General features: G+C 51.6%; 1 protein-coding gene across 2 annotated transcripts in view; it reads right to left on the reverse strand.

Annotated features, from left to right (window-relative positions):
* The window catches only part of RGS9 (regulator of G protein signaling 9), a 66,608-nt gene extending 50,237 nt beyond the window's left edge, over window positions 1–16,371 (reverse strand). Inside the window, exons 1-5 of one of the 2 annotated variants that reach the window (XM_082708397.1) lie at window positions 16,132–16,371; window positions 6,174–6,270; window positions 1,900–1,950; window positions 515–621; window positions 248–299 (exon numbers count right to left, since the gene is read on the reverse strand). In XM_082708397.1, the coding sequence (XP_082564523.1) occupies window positions 248–299; window positions 515–621; window positions 1,900–1,950; window positions 6,174–6,270; window positions 16,132–16,188 (364 nt within the window). In that variant the 5' untranslated portion in view covers window positions 16,189–16,371. The remainder of the gene's footprint in view (window positions 1–247; window positions 300–514; window positions 622–1,899; window positions 1,951–6,173; window positions 6,271–16,131) is intronic. The other variant, XM_082708398.1, reaches the window with a different exon arrangement.
* Between the last annotated feature and the right edge of the window lie 285 nt (window positions 16,372–16,656).

A 16,656-nucleotide genomic window follows, 5' to 3' on the forward strand; every position in this document is an offset into this window, starting at 1 on the left:
CAAAGATATTTTCCATCATCATCATGTTTTAAAACTGCCTCTGCAGCCTTTCCATGCATGAGCCTGCTGTGCTTGGCTTGGTGGGAGGAGGTCTCAGCAGACCCCGGCTCCCTTCTCTGGGAACACTCCCAAAACAGATGTGAACTGACATAAAGTTTGTGACGACAGCAAGACAAATGTCACCAAAATGTGGCAAGTAAATAAGCAATGTGTTAAGCACTACCAAAAGCAAGGTGGGGGGAGTTACCATAATCTGTATCTTCAGCCGGCCACTGCTGGGTGGGCCAGAAATACGGCGTCTACAAAAGAAACCAAGAAATCATGCTTAAACACTGGGCTGTGACTGTCCTCCTGGGCCCCCAGACCTGTGGCTCAAGAGGTAACTACCTTAGACCACCCCCTCACCATTTCTAAAGTACTGAAAGTTCTGATCTGGGGGGATATAAAGCCACATAATTACCTTCTCAGATAAGATTAATCCCATATGAACACCAAGGTCAAGGCCAAGACCTACCTGAAATCGGTAGAGGCTGTTGTCAGGCTTGAGAACGAGATTCCTGGGATCTTGCAGGGGGTAAATGTAGCCATACTTGACAATAAAGTTGCCCAAGTTCTGTGCCTCTGAGAAGAAACAGTTAAGACATGGAAGTCAAGAGCGGACACTGAAGGCAGAAGCAGCTCATTTCCCAACTCCCACAAAGCACCCCACACTCCAGAAGAGGTGCCCCCGTGCTAATAGCACTTCATCCAAGAAGTGAGGGCAGCAGTTCCTGAACTTGGCTATGGCCAAGCTGGGGAGCGTGGTAATAGTAAGATTCCCCAACCCGATGCCTGAGAATGACAACTCCCAGGTCCAGGGAGAGCCAATGAACCCAAATGTTAATGGGTACCACAGGTGGTTCCCTGCAGATGTTAGAGAAGCTTGCTTGGGCCTCTGGGTCTGGAGAAGTCCCCAGCAGCAGGGAGAGAATGTCTCTGACCGACCAAAAGTTCCTCACTCAAAGAGAAAAGGAAAGAGAAGGCCATGTTTATTGTCAACTTTTACCCCTAGCTCAATCCTGCTTGCATCCCGGGTCCAGATCCCACTCTTCCACATCTTACTTTAATTCCCAACAACCTCCACTATGCTTGGAAAAGTTTTGCTTCTGGATTTGCATCAGGGTTATAATGCATACTGCTATGCTCAAAAATCCCCCATGGCTTCCTATTACTTGTCTCCCAGATAAAACTTGGAATTTTCAGGGGTGCCTGGATGGCTCAGTTGGCTAAGCATCTGAATCCTTCTTTTGGCTCAGGTTGTGATCTTGGGGTCCTGGGATCGAGCCTGAGTCAGGCTCAGCACTGAAACTGCTTGGGATTCTCCCTCTCCATCTGGCCTCTCCCTGCACATGCTCTTTCTCTCTCTCTCTTTCCCTCAAATAAATAAATCTTTTTTAAAAAGCCTGGAATCTGTAGACATGCCTACTAGATCCCTATCCCTCCACGGCTCTCCACACCTAGCTGAAGCCATTTCTCCCAAGTTCTCCTCATTCCCACTCCCTGTCTCATTTATTCCATTTCTACGCCACTGCTCGGGGCTCCCCTCCACAATTCACAAGCACCCCTTCTTTCAAAACCAGCTGTCTGTGGGCATCCCTCCCTCCAAGAATTCGGTCTTGGCTGATGCTTCCCCAATTATCCATTATTCATGTGCGCTCAATATTTTGTACAAAACAATTATTTTCCCCCTATTAATCACGCCTTCACTGTTGATTCGGGCTGTTTTGCACGTAAATGCCTTGTCTTCTGATGTCAACTCCTCAGAGACAAAGGTTAAGCCTCCCTGTAGTCTCCACCCTCCAGGGATTCTTTGGGCACACATAGCCGTCCTTGTTGCCGGGGCGCTGGACAATCACTCACCCAGATTGGAGATCCAAAGCCGCTGGGCTATCCATTGGAGAACGTCACTTCCTGCAAGCCAGAAGTATTTGGCCACTGTCAGAGCTTCCAAGCAAATCATCGACCTCCACTCCCTCCTCCATGCTGTTGCCTGACTGGTCTCCACTGGGCTCAGCTGGGATCTCGTCCCTCTTCTGCTCCAAACTTTCAGGGGCTCCCCTCCCCCACCCCTCCCACGGTGTTGACTCCAAATCCCGCAGCCCATGATTCAGGGTCATCCAGGATCTGACTCCAGCCAGATTTCCAGTTGAACGTCTCCCGTACACCTGCGACATTTACCTCTCTGGTAGTACTTATTTTCTTACTTTACAGCAATTTGTGCATGGACTAACAGTCATCAGATAGGAAGCAAACAGCCCACGTCTTGACACTGGGAAAAAACCGGACCCAGGGCATGCTGTCTGTGAGGACCCAGGTGGAGCCTGGCCACGTGAAGGGAAATCGGAGCAAGAGATGGGAGGGAAAGTGGGAACGAGCTAAGAGTGAGGGGATGGTTTGCCCAGGCTCCCAAATTCCCAGGCAGACCCCCAAAGAGTCCAAAAATTCTAAATTTAGACCTGGTCTCTCAGATCATTGTAAAGGTACTCTGATCAAAGCAGGAGAATGGGACGTATTTGGTAACACTCTGTGGGCTGATTTATAACTTCAGACAAGGGGGTGTGGACTCCACTTGTAGTCGGGTTCTACAAGTCTTACGGGCTGGTCTGGGGACAATGCAGACTGAAGACTGGTGTGGGAGAAAAAGGAGAAGGGGCAGACAGGGATAAGACCAGGAGAGGTCAGGAGAGAACGAGCACTCTCCCACCCCGTCCCCCAAGGATTCAGATATTTTTGTTTTTAATTTTTTATTTTTTTATTAACATATAATGTATTATTAGCCCCAGGGGTACAGGTCTGTGAATCGCCAGGTGTACACACTTCACAGCACTCAGCACAGCACATACCTTTCCCAATGTCCATCAAGGATTCAGATTTATCTAAGGACCCAAGCAAGCCAAGCTCCACCAACAATCCAGAACTGTCGCTGGACCCCAAGGAAACTGTATGCTTCTGTCTCACCCTGGGCCCTGCAGCCCCGTAAGCAGAACAGGCTCCTTGGAGGAGGAGGACAACAGCAGCTCCAAGGAAAGACAAGATGCCCTCGGAACAATGCACCCCAATTCAGACGCCATCTTGCAGACACCAATGACCACATTTTCCAGCAATTTCAGCCTGCTTTACAAAGGCCAAGCTTGGCCCTGATTGCATGGGAAGTGGCCCACTGAACATACAGAGAAGAAGGATCTGGGTCTGACATGCTACTGCCTGTGTCCTTGTGGCTCGACTGTTTCAAATACTTCCTTCCTCAGCGGTAGTAAAGAGTCATTTCTTCCAGGCCCCTCCGGGGAAAGCCCTTACAACCCACTCATACACCCTCTGGGCTTAATTACCTGCCCAGGGCATGGCTAAAGATGGACAACCCACAATTCTTACCTCCCCCCGCCATGTCCTGGGGCACAAGTGTCCAAACATGACCTCTGTCTATGCCCACATGCCCACCGTTACTGCTTCCAGTGGGTTCTCATCTGTCGCTCTTAGTCTTATTTAACCCTGGTTGGCTGTTCTAAAGCAAAATTCTTCATCTAAAATCCTACATCAACTCCTAGCTAGGACTGGGGGTCTTAGACTTTCTCCCCGGGGTCTTTCTGAACGCTGCTCAGAGGTACGCAGACCGAGAGACAGAGAAACCCAGGCAGGCAGCAGATAGATCTGTGCTCTCCACCAAGGAGCTGAGGGTTTTCTCATCCACTTGACTGCTTCCTAAAATAGACCAAATAAGATTACAGGGCCACCAGCTTCTCATCACGTGGTCTTCTGTGTAACAGTGCGGCAGGCTCCCACGTCAGCTACCTCCCTCCCCAGAAGTCCTGGGTCACCTGCCATCCGAGGAGCTGGGAGCTGATTACCCAATTTGCTTGTTCCAGTGCTGACGCAGGGCCCAAGCCTTCAACCTGAGCCCTGTTGCGAAGGCACCTGAAATTCACCCACAGGAGGAACAAGAGAAAACATGGCAGGTGGGCAGCCTCGTCCAAACCCAGGAGCCAAACGCGCCCTATGTGCAAGGAGAAAAAGTAGCTTATGCACACAGACAGTGGGTCAGGGATGGACACTGGGGTCACATTGTTGGGGTCACATCCAAGCTCAGCCATGTGCTAGTTTAGTGAGAGGGATACCAGTGGCTGAAACTCTGTCTGCAAAAAAGCAGATGGTCCCATCAACCCTGAACTTGATCGTGAGCATTCAGTGACACAGTGTAGGAAGTCACCAGCTCTCGCCACAGGTCAAGCTTCCATGCCTGCTGACCACGTGCTCATCAGCAGAATGACCATGTACCATCCCACAGAATTCCCACAATTATTCTCTTCCCCAGGGATTGCTATTCCTGCTTTTAAAATGAGATGATTAAGACAAGGGCTACACAGCTTGAAAGAGGCGTCCGAAGAAGTCAACCCCAGGGTAACTGACTCCGAGGCCAGTACTCCTCGCGTGGTGCTAGACCAGCACACACTCGCGCATTCAAGAACCTTCTATTAAACCGCCACCCTAACAGCTAGGCTGAGCAAGGGAGTCACCCAGGTGAGCAGGACAACATATCTCCCCTTGAGGGCTTTCCAATCCCATGGAGAATTCAGGCTGGAAGTAATGACAACCAGAAGTGGAGAGGCGCGGGGACAGGGACACCTCAGGTACATCTTAAATGCCGGGGGAATGCAGAGCCACCCTGAGAAGTCTGCCCATCAATCCCCACTCTTTGGGCACCTGTGCGACTCAGGTTCCTAGCCTTTCCCCAGGGCAACTGGTCAGAGTCTCCTTTCCTTCTCTGAGCTATTCTGTCCTGTTCCGATCAACCGCTGTTTTGCTCCCAACAGTCAGGCTGGTTTTCTGTTGCTTATACCCGAGGGAAAAAAGATGGAGACACGCCTTCTTCCAAACAGACAGAAAGGGAAACAGGGGAATACAGTTAGCCAGCTTGCCTCTGCCAAGACCAGAGCACCTTGAGTGAAAGGCAGTCAGGCTGTGGTGAGGGGGAGAGAGAGGGTTCACCAAGAGTGGGGCAGGGTGGCGAGTCCCCAGCTCGTGCTTTGAGAAGCTGTTTCTGCAGACAATAGGTCTCAGTAGGAAACATAGTCTCTACTGAAAAACCAAAGTCATCAAACACATGCCACACATTTATCCAAAGTCATTCTTATTCTGCGGTCAGTCCCTTCTGCCGATAGCCTCACATGACGCTCCTTTATCCCACATCCACAGGAAAAGAGACACTGGCGCTGTCCCCGTGGCGTGGTTAAGAAGGGTGTCAAAAAGAATCAGGAAAGGGTAGAGCAAAGACCACATTTTTTTCTGCCAAAGAGTGTTTTTGTTTTTTTTTAAATACTACCTGATTTCATGAAAACAGGGCAAACAGCAAGTGACAGCAAAAGCTTTTTAAATGACCTCCTGGGAGGGATGGCATCACAAAGTGATCTATGGATTCCTTTTCTCCTTCCCTTTCTGAATCCTTCCTCAGAAGGAGCCTGTGGCCCAGGAATCAGCAAATTTCCTCTGTAAAAGGCTGTAAATATTCTAAGTTTTGTGGGCCACAATTCAGTCTCCGTACAAGTACTTAACTCTGTCACTGTAGCATAAAAACAGCCAAAGACAATATGTAAAGAGGGACATGGGGCACCTCGGTCACTCAGTCAGTTAAGCATCTGTCTTCAGCTCAGGTCATGACCCCCAGGGTCCTCAACAGGGAGCCTGCTTGTCCCTCCGCTCTGCCCCTTTCCCCTGCTTATGCTCACTTTCATGCTCTCTCTCAAAAATAAATAAATAAAATATTTTTTAGAAAATTTAGGGATGTGAAAAAAAAAATCTTAATAAAAAAAAAAAAAAAATGGGATGCCTGGGTGGCTCAGTTGGTTAAGCGGCTGCCTTCGGCTCAGGTCATGATCCCAGCGTCCTGGGATCGAGTCCCGCATCGGGCTCCTTGCTCGGCGAGGAGCCTGCTTCTCCCTCTGCCTCTGCCTGCCATTCTGTCTGCCTGTGCTTGCTCTCTCCCCGTCTCTCTCTGATAAATTTAAAAAAAAAAAAAAAAAGAAAATTTAGGGATGTGAATGTGCTCCAATAAAGCTTTCTGCGCAAGCACTGGCCGTGGGCCGCACTTGGACCTTGGGCTATATAGATCGTCAGCTCCTGCGTGTGGACAGATACATTACCTGTCATGGCGTGAGGGACACTGGTGACCAGAACCTTCTGGTTCTGCATCCTGACCCCCGTCTCCGGGTTCTGCATGTCCTTCACCAGGGCTTCGATCTGCAAAACGGAACCGAAAACTTTAGCTCATCCGAGCTGCTCCAAAAGCCAGACAAGGCCCCTCTCTGCACTGCGGAGGGAGCAAGAGATGCTGAGAGGAATGCAGGGAGCTTACCATCAGGAGCTTGTGACCCGGGTGGACCCTGAGAGATCGCAACACAACCAGGTTCGGCGTAGGGCTCACAGACACAAACCTCCCAACCGGGAGCGGGAGCTTGGAGAAGTGTGCTCCAATTTGGAGATTCTGCACAAGCTCAGAGGAAAAGGGGAGACACGGGAAACGAGGATTTTGCTGGACAGAAAGTGAGAAGACACGGGAGCTAGTGCCCAGGGCGAGAGAGGGACGGACGACGAAGCAAGAAAAGCAGCTGGGGGCCAGATCACAACGGGCCTCGGATGCCATTCCTGGAGCAGGCATTTGGCTCCCGCAGCGACCGTTGGGCAGTGGCGTGATTCAGCCCAGGCTTGGGAAAAGTGGCCCATGCCAGAAAAGATGCTGAGGTATGAGGAAGTTTGCCAAGAAGAATAAAAGAGAGGAGGTCCATTTGAAGATACTGCAACGGTCCCAGCAAGCAATGGAGGGTCTGTCTCCCCCCTTGCCACTTCTACCCCTTCTCAGGAGAGCAGCCAGAAAGACTCTTTCAATTATTTTAGAAGATGTCATTCCTCTGCTCAAAACCCTGCAGCAGCCATTCCACTCAGAAGCAATGGCCAAGTTCCCCAACTGGTCCACATGGTTGGGACCCCTTCCTCCCTGACTCTCTTCCTACCACCACCCACCTGGCTCCCTCCGATCCGGCCACCCTGGCCACCTTGCTGCTCCCTGACCATGCCCAGCCTCCTGCTCCAGGGCCTGTACTCTGACAATTCCCTGGGCCTGGACTGCCCTTCCCTATGTAACTAACTCGCTCACCACCTTCTGCTAACATGCTCAGGAGGCCAGCCCTGACCATCTACTTAACAACCTTGAACTCCACTCTTGGCATTCCTGATCCCCGATCTGCTTTTTCAAGAGTACTCCCCCTCTTACAGAGGAAATTATCTGCCTCTGGATTACATTGCTTGATGGGTCTTATGTGTCTTTGTATGTAGTGTTTACATTACATTATGTGTCTCCTTTTTCCTAGACAGTAAGCTCTTCAAGGGCAGGTCGTCTGTCTATCACGGTCCGATGCCATTATCCCATGCACGGGCACGGTGCTGGACACTGCCAGGGCCACAGAGCTGGTACTTCATCAGCAGCTGGCGCGTGAGTTAATATGCAAATGAAGGCAAAGGCAGGGGCGAGAGGAAGGCGCGGCTTCAGAGCCCTAGTTAACTCGAGTGAACTGTACTTATAAATGATTGACTTGTTCAGGGAGGGTGGCAAAGTTTCTCACTCCCATGATCAGAGCTGCCGGTTCCCAGAATAGAAAAGGCAGATGTGCCAAAGAAGGAGCACCTTCTGAAAGCAAAGGATTCTGCTTTGGAATGCTGGCCGAGCTCGCCACGGCGGCTGGCAGGCGACGGGAAATGAACATCCCAAGTGCGAAAGAGATAAGGGTCAGAGATACGACTTAGTCATGAGCCTCGGAGAGAGAGGAGAAGCCAAGAGAGCCGGAAGAGTCTCTCTCAAGGGAGAGAGACTGCGGGATGACAGACAGACACAAGGATGGCCCTCATGCTCTTTACTTTTTTGAATTTTATTAATAAAAAATAGTTTCCGCTTGAAAAAAAAAAATCAAAGGGAAGTAAAATCAACTGAAGGGTATTTTCAAACAAGCTGGATGAGTGGGCACAGTTGGAAAAAAAAAAAAAAAAGACAACCCAGGTGTCAACGTTTATCACGGGCACTGACAAAGCCTCACATATCCGAGGTTTCTAGCTTCCGGTTCCCCCAGGAGACCCCTCACTCCTGAAGAAACCACGCATCTCCCTGCCTGCTGTGCGCTTGCCGTGGTTAGTCAGTCATTCAACAACCAGGCAGTTACTCGGGAAAACCAAAGATAAGGTGATGTGGTCCCCGAGCCCAAGGAGCTCACTGGTGTCAGGATATTATGGGACAACATGGGAGGTCCAGTGACGAAGGTGAGTTCAGGGTATCATGAGAACACAACAGCGCCAGGAGAGGGTCAGGAGTGGTGACTCCTGGAATGAATCTTAAAAAAATGAATTGGGGGGGGGCACCTGGGTGCTTCAGTGGGTGAAAGCCTCTGCCTTTGGCTCAAGTCATGATCCCAGAGTCCTGGGATGGAGCCCCGCATCGGGCTCTGCTCAGCAGGGAGCCTGCTTCCCTCTCTCTGCCTACTGCTCTGTCTACTTGTGGTCTCTGTCTGTCAAATAAATAAATGTAAAAATCTTAAAAAAAAAAAAATGAATAGGAATCGGGCACCAGAAAGTGGGGGAAATGGTGGGCCAGAGCATTCCAGGCTCCGGGGACAGCAGGAGCAGAAACAGAACACGAATGGCCAAATAGGAGGGAAACCTTTCTCGTCCTTCTCTGTCCGGAAACCCTCTCCTGCCTACAGCTGGCCAAATCCAGTGGAGGGCTGCACCTCCAACCCAACCCGTCCACGTTCCAGCTGCTACCCGAACTGAAACAGGTCAGTGATTCACCCACTTCCCCTCAATTTACTAACTTGGTTATCTCACCATTATTCTCCGGCTTTTAAATAAAATAACACCCTCTTGCTCTATGCAACACTTTACAATTACCAGTCCTTTTGGATGTTGCTTCGTGGCTGCGGTACAAAGAAAAGAAACGCACAGAGAAAAGAAATCTCACAGCTCCATGGGGCTTCTTTTCTCTGCCCACGGTGGGATTTCACTGAACCTCTCCGAACGCCCTTTCTCTACTGCAAAATGGGGACGTGATAGTCTGTGCCCAGGTAATTGACATACTTTGGTAATTTCTTAGAATCTCATTAAGCATTTGTGTAAAAATGCTTTACAGGGACAGATATGTTATAGACTCATAAAGATACAGACTTCATCAGGGCACCTGGGTGGCTCAGTCGGTTAAGCATCTGCCTTCAGCTCGGGTCATGCTCCTGGGGTCCAGGAATCGAGCCCAGTTGTTGGGTTCCCCGCTCCGCAGGGAGTCTGCTTCTCCCTCTCCATCGGCCTTTCTCCCCACACCCTACTCTCTCTCTCCAGTAAAATCTTTTATAATAAAAAAAGATACATACTTTATCAGGAGAGATTCGTGTTAGTAGTTATGCTTAGAATCATTCATATTAGTAGCTTTTGTATAATTAATGCATCTTTGGAACTTTGCATACGGGGCTGTGTTTAGAGGCCTGTGTGAATAAAAATCTGCTCTCCTCACTGTTCAAATATTAAACACCTACTTACTGAGCATCCTTAAGTACACTGCATTTTGTAGAGGGAGGGTGTAGTACAACAAGGCAGAAGACATACTCCAAGTCCACAGAGGACTGGGAAGATGTTTGTATGAAAATAAAAAGTTAACTAAGATAAATGCTAGAGATCTGGGTGCAGAAAAAGCCCAGTTCAAATCCCTGCTCAATGTAGAAGTTAGGTAAATTCCTAAATGTCACTAAGACTCATTTCTCTGTAAAACAGAGATGACAATAGTACCTCTATCATCAGAGGGATGTCGCGGAGATTATCCAAGATTAAGCGTGTAGCGCACTTAGTACAGTGCTACACACAGATGACTCAGTAGACCACGAGGGCGGGCTGAATTAGGCACCAAATAAAGGGGAAAGTGCTAACCCTAAATGACTCAAGAGATGACAAGGATGGCTGAGAAGATCTCCAAAAACTGTGTCTAGAGGGTGGATGGGATCTTCCCACAGGGTGAGAATGGAGCTGTACTCCAAGGGAGCGATATGGTCTGAGACGGCCTGGGCTTCTCTATGCAGAAAAGTGAAGAGCTTGAACTTGGAACCCTTGTGCATTGTTGGTGGGAAAGCCAGACGGTGCAGCTGCTATGGAAAATGGTACGAAGGTTCCTCCAAAAATTAAAAACAGAATGACCGGCAATCCCACTCCTGGGTGTGTATTGAAAAGACTTGAAATCGGGATCTCGAAGAGATATTAGCTTGCCAAGTGTGACAAGCCCGTCACAGACAGACTGCAGGATCCCACTTATGTGGGGTCTCTAAATTCACAGAATCCAAGAGTGGGAAGGTGGTGCCAGGGGTTGGGGGAAGGGAAATGGGACGTGGCCAACCAACAAGCATCAGGTTTCAGCTAAGGGAGGTAAAGCCGCTTCTGCCGAATGGTTTGTGCTCTCCAAAATTTAAGAGGGTAGATACTCACAGTAAGTGTTCTTAACTCAATAAAATACAATTTTAAAAAGAATGATAGACAAAGACTGATCCAGCTGCACTGGAGGAAAGGGATCACGCAGGGGAGCAAGGCTGAGGGCCTGTTGCACCTGCCCAGACGCATTCTTGGCTCACAGATTGTTCCGGAACAGAAACTATCCCTTTCGGCTCCATTCAGAGCTGCCCTTCTTGGCCTTCTGCAAGGTCAGGGCCTGGCAGCATCTTGGCCACTGCATCAGCCTAGAGCCTGCAGCAGTGAGCGGGGGAGCAAAGGGGCAAGCCCAGCACTTCTCCTGGACACGGAGGACCGAGGGGCCACAGGTGGTGAGGGTCACTCCTTCTGCAGATGTACAGGCTACTCCAAGAAATGCCTGATTTTCGAAGGTGCGGGCTTAGGTCTCTCCTTCCTCCGCCCCCTTTGCTGCTAGAAGAAATTCCCTATTTGTTCAAGAAATTTTTGGATGAAACAGCCATGTTTCCTAGAAACAGGGGGCCCCGATATTGGAGAAGAAAAAGAAATTGCCTTAAGAGTGAGAAATCGGAGTTCCTTCAAGAGAAAGTCAGCGGATTGGATCCCTTCTCTTCATGTTAAGGGGGGGAAAAAAATCTAGTTATAAAGAGTTTGAAAATCCTCTTCAGGGGAGGAATAATGAGGGTTATTTTAAAAACACAATGAGGGGAGTCACATTTCTCTCCAGCAGGTGTGTCACCGTTCACAGAAAAGAAGGGCCGGTGGGAGGAGAGAGCATCACATGACCCTCGGGAACATTTCGAGGGCGTTCAGCCTGGTGCGGTTCCGATCAATTTTCCTTAGAACTTTCCCCACATAAATTCCTCTGAGGGGCCTCCCCGGTCACACCAGGAGATACTGAGAGACTCTGTTATGGGCTAAACTGTGTCCCCCACCCCCAAATGTGTATGCTGAAGACTTAACCCCCAGTACCTCAGAGCGTGAGTGTATTTGGGGAGAGGGTCTCAAAGTGGCCATTTAAGTAAAATGAGGTCATGAGGTGGGCCCCGATCCAATATGACTGTGTCCTCCTGAGAAGAGCAGAGTAGGACACCGGCAAGGCCATGTGAGGACACAAGGAGAAGGCAGCCGTCGGGAGCCAAGGAGAGAGGCCTCTGAGGAAACCAGCCCTACCGACCCCTGGTCTCGAATTTCTAGGCTCCAGAGCTGTGAGGAAATCACTTTCTGTTGTTTAAGCCACAGAGCCCATGGTACTTTGTCATGCGGCGCCCATCAAAAAAAAGAGTAGACCGCGTCCTCTCATCCACCCCAAGAGAAAAATCCATCACCCATCGCAGAGAGGAGAGAATCCCAACCATTTCCAAGTTCTCCAGAGAGCCAGCGAGAAGCCCTGGCCTTTCCACTCCAAAAGGCTGCCAACTCTCACACCTCCCCCTGGTGTCCTGTGGGCGTCCCCGGGAGCTGAGGCCGAAGCCGGCCTTCCCCACCATCAAATGTCAAGGCCCACTCCCGACCAGATTCAGCCAAACCTCGTTCCAGGCACAGACACACGCCGCACAGCCAGGCCGCGCCGGGCCGCCTGGGACCTCGTGTTGGGGGACAGCGGCGAGGATGGGGGGTGCGGGCCCCACATTTCTGCTCTCAGAAGCCAACGTGCTGCGGTGTGACTGCGGGGCATGCCAGGGAACCCCGACATCCCAGAGGAGCAGACACGGTGGCTTTGACGCCCCAACATCCCACCGTCCGCGCCCACGCCGCTGCTCACATTAAGGAGCTGTCAGTCACCGTGCAAGATCTCTGGGGCTGGAATTTTCCTTCAAGCCGGAGAAGGTTCCCAGGGGGATGAAACTAATCAGGCCTTCTCTGTACAAAGAGGGGCAGAGTGGCCCAGAACCACCAGGCTGTTTTGCTAACAGACAGGACGGTGTCCCCGTTAACCCACCCAGCCACACAGAGGCCAGGTGATGCCCCCGCCACCTCACGCCGCCATCTCACACACCCTGGTGAGCTGCATACCCTCACTGGTACTCAGGGGTCTTTCCCCAAGGCCTGCCCTTCCCACTTGGTCAGAGGCCCAGGAAGCATTCTAGATGACCCCCGACGACAGCAGCCAACGTCCGCTGACTCTGCTTTTGCTTCTGAGGTGTGTCTTACCTGCCCACTAAATCCTGCCTCATGGGACCTTCCTCCCTCCCCTCTGGACCATCAGGCTCTGCCTTTCTACTGGCACGACGCCAGCCCCGTGTACCCAGGGTCCCCCACGGCAGCACTACTGACATCTGGGTCCAGACCATTCTTCATTGGGGGACCAGCTGCCCTGTGCATTGAGGGACAGCTAGCAGGACCCCTGCCTTTCCCCACTGGATACCAGCTGCACCCTCGTCTCCAGGTATGACAACCCGAAATGTCTCCAGGTGTTGGCAAACGTCCCCAGGATCCTTCAGCTTGGCTGTACAGTCAAATCCCCTGGAAGCTTTTTTTTTTTTTTTTTTTTTTTTATCACCAATACTTGGACTCTACAGCACTTAATAAGTTAAATACCTCGTAAGTAAATCAGAAACTCAAAGGATGGGGACTCGGTGTCAATCTGTTGTAAGGGCAGCCAGTGCAGAGAAGCCCTCGGACCCTCGAACCAGAATCATCCCTCTAGCACAGAAACCGACTCATTTTAAAATATCCAAAGGCTTCTCACTGAACACAGAAAGGCTCCAACTCCTCAGCACGACATCCAAAGCCCCCAGGTCTGGGCCCTTCTGAACTAGCAGCCTTAGCACCCAACAATCACCCACTCTACTCTCCCAGCCCCGGATAGCTCTCCCACACGAGCGTGGGGTTCGACATGTCTGCTGTGTATCTGCCCCAACAGCCGCTCACCTTCCCATCCTCCTGGCAAAGAAAACGAATTTCTTGTACCTCAACTCAGTTGCAAGCCCCCTTGTGACACCCGTCCTGATTCCCTCCCCCCAGGCAGATAAGGGCACAGTTATGTATCATGGTGAATGAAAGAGGGACACAAGCAAAAGATACCCTGTTCGGCCCACACCTCCTAATAGTTCTGTTTCTGCACTCCCTTCCCAAGCCAAAGCAGACGCCAGAAGCCACACCAGAAAGCATAGCATCCAACAGAAGGCTTCTCCATGCGGCACCATGGGAGTCAATGCCACGGTGCTTCTCAAGGACAGCAGTGACTGGTACTGGCGGGGATGGTGATCTGGTCATCACAGAGGGGACAGGCCAGCCCTGGAACAGGAGGCCACTCATACAGCAGCCACAGGGAGCGGCCCACCGCGTGTCCCACACACACGGAGCACATGCCATTCTCTCTGCTGATAACACCCACTTATTCTTCGCTCTCAGCTGCACGACCCCCAAGCATCCAAGTCAGGCCTTCCCACAGCCACCCAAGCTCATAGCATAGCATTGCCTTTGGCGACAGATGACGGTCAGTCCTGTTTTTCCCGGTTCCACCCCTTAGTGGCTATGTGATTGGGGCAAGTCCTCTTTCGGACCTTCAGTTTCCTTCTCTGTCAATGGTGATGATCATGTCCGTCTTTGTGGACCGACTGGGATAGTCACGCGTGCCCGCCCCCACTTTATAAACATTCACTGAATATTTCGTCGAATATTCCTTGAGTGAGTGGCGAATGACACTGCACCCATGTTCACGTTCCTTTGGTCTGGATCCTTCTCCAGAAGCCCAGGCATCTAGGTCAGTGGGCTCCGCGTGCAGGACCTCCCCCTGGCAGGGCTCTTGAGACTGGCTCTGGGGAGCTCTGGGACCTGACTGGGGACCTGAGAGTGCACAGACAGGCAGGTCCCTCCCCACAGGGCAAAGGGAAAGAGCAGTCCTGGGGGTGTGGGCAGAGTCTGTGGGCAGCGAAGGAAGTGGCTCGGCTCCAGGGGCGGGGGAGAACCAGCCTTCACAGCGGAGGAGGGGGAAGTTGGCAGGTGAGAAGGAGAGAACCAGCTTTCCCAGGAGAGGAGCCTGAGGTATGAAAGGGCGCAGAGTTCCTAGAAAGGTAGGGAGGACCTTGAGGACTGTGGCTGCTTGATTTTGTTTCCCTGGAGGGCAGGGCAGGTCGGTGGGAGGGAAAGAGAGACAGGTCAAAGCAGGATCCCGAATGCCTGGGCTGAGCAGGTTGTACTTGATCCTGGGACCATGGGAAGCCAGCGGAGGGTTTTAGGCTGAGGAGATCAGTGTTAGCTTAAGAAAGAAAAACCAATGTGTTTATGAGGCATACTGTGGAGATGGGCAGGCTGGGGGCTGCGAAGGGAGGCTGGAAACCAAGACACCAGCCAGAAAACCCAGCAAAGAGAGGAAAATCTGCTAGATAACAGTCATGATGGAAAAGAGTGTCAAGGTTCAGAAAACAGAATGTCTCCAGACCGTTGCTCTCTGAGCCTCCAAGCCAGAGCTGCCCTGTCTGGGAGACAAAGGCAGTCCCAGGGGAACCTAGAAGATGATTTATGGCTTTCGGATATCAGCCTTAAGGGGTTTCTTCTGCTTTTAGGAAGAAGTTTGCAATACTCTAAGGATTCTTTTCCTGAATGACCCTCACACCTCAGCCACCTGGAATGTTCACGAGCTTCTAGAAGTAGGTGGTCCACGTGAAACCAACTATCTCCATCGTGCCTGGGGCTGTCCAGGTGTTAGCACTGAAAGTCCTGGTCAAATCAGGACACTTGGTCCCCACCTACACCAGTCTGCTGAGCTTCAAGGGCTCAAGACAGGGCTCTTAATTGTCACAAAGCATTCAGCTAATTCTACTCAACAAGATAAGCCGGAAAGGGGGACACTGCACTGTAAGAAATGGCTGCAGATGGGGTGAAGGCTGGGCAAGTGACCTGGGGCCTAATCCTTTGTCCATCTCCTCTGACGCTGGTTACCTCAAAAGCCCAGAACAAAAAAATGAGCCAGTCGGAACCCAACACATCACCCCACAAGGTACATGCCACATCCCAAGTGTCCACGGGTTAGATACCCTGTGCCTGGCCACTTGGTCTGAGAAAACCTTTGCAATGGAAGGGAAAGGCTCTGACTTCTTCTGCCAACACAGACAGACCCGAGATACACAAATACACACACTTGAATGAGGGCTCTAGGGGCTCTGGGAGCGGGGTGTCCCTTTATCCTACAAATCACACCATTTTTGTGGTCCATGTGTACACACCACACACACTCCGACTTAAAAATACTGCAACTGGGGATAAGAAAAATAGCAAAAATGTCAATGCAACATCTGGGAACCTTATGATAATATCAGGATTCTGTCTGTAATCTGACACAGCCTTGGCTGAACTGCCTTGTGGCACCTTCCTCTCTAGAGTAACAGGTTGTTTTCCAGCTTCCAGTGGACCATCGCCCCTGGCTTCAGATTCTCCGCTACAAACAGGTTACGTGGAAACCTAATCATTGTAGTCTTTAACACACACACACACACACACACACACACACGGCAACTAAGTCATTTAATAACACCAAGCAGCACCGACGGACCACAGGGATGCCCTCCACTCCGGCCACAAGCCCCGCGCCTCGCCAGCATCTCTGCGGACACTTCCCAGAGTTGGGACCCCGCGCACCTCCCGGGGCCCAGGGCAGCGGACCGCGCTCACCTTCTGCAGAAATGCCATCCTCGGCCTGTACTGTTGGCCTTGGTGTCGGATCGTCATCCTGGACCCTGGATGAAGGCACCACCAGAAGCCGAGCGGAGCGCAGGAGAGGAAGCCCCCGGCCAAGGCGCCCGCGTGCCCCGCACACGCCCTGGCGTCCGGCGGGAGGAGGGCGGCCGGGAGCGCGGGGCGGGGGCGGCTGCTGCCGGCGGCGCCCCTTTACTCTGCCTTGGCCCCCGCCCCGGGAAAGCCGCTGGAATCCGCGCCAGCCAATCAGCGCGCCGCGCCGCGGGCTCATTAGCATGCCCTGCGCTGGCGCCCACCTGCCGCCAGGGGGCGGTGTCTGGTCCCAGCGGGACCCTGCGGAGCCTCAGGTGAGATCCGCGTGGGTCTGGCCCGGAGAGTGGGAGGATCTGTCGCAAAGAGCAGCCTTTTCACCTGGGCCAGAAGTGAGTTATATGCAGAAATGAGACAAAGAGGCCTTACTAATGAGCGTGGGGGGGGAAATGGCCTTTCCCATCCTAGCTC

The sequence above is a fragment of the Mustela nivalis genome, assembly GCF_964662115.1.
Source record: "Mustela nivalis genome assembly, chromosome: 17".
Lineage (NCBI taxonomy): Eukaryota > Metazoa > Chordata > Mammalia > Carnivora > Mustelidae > Mustela > Mustela nivalis.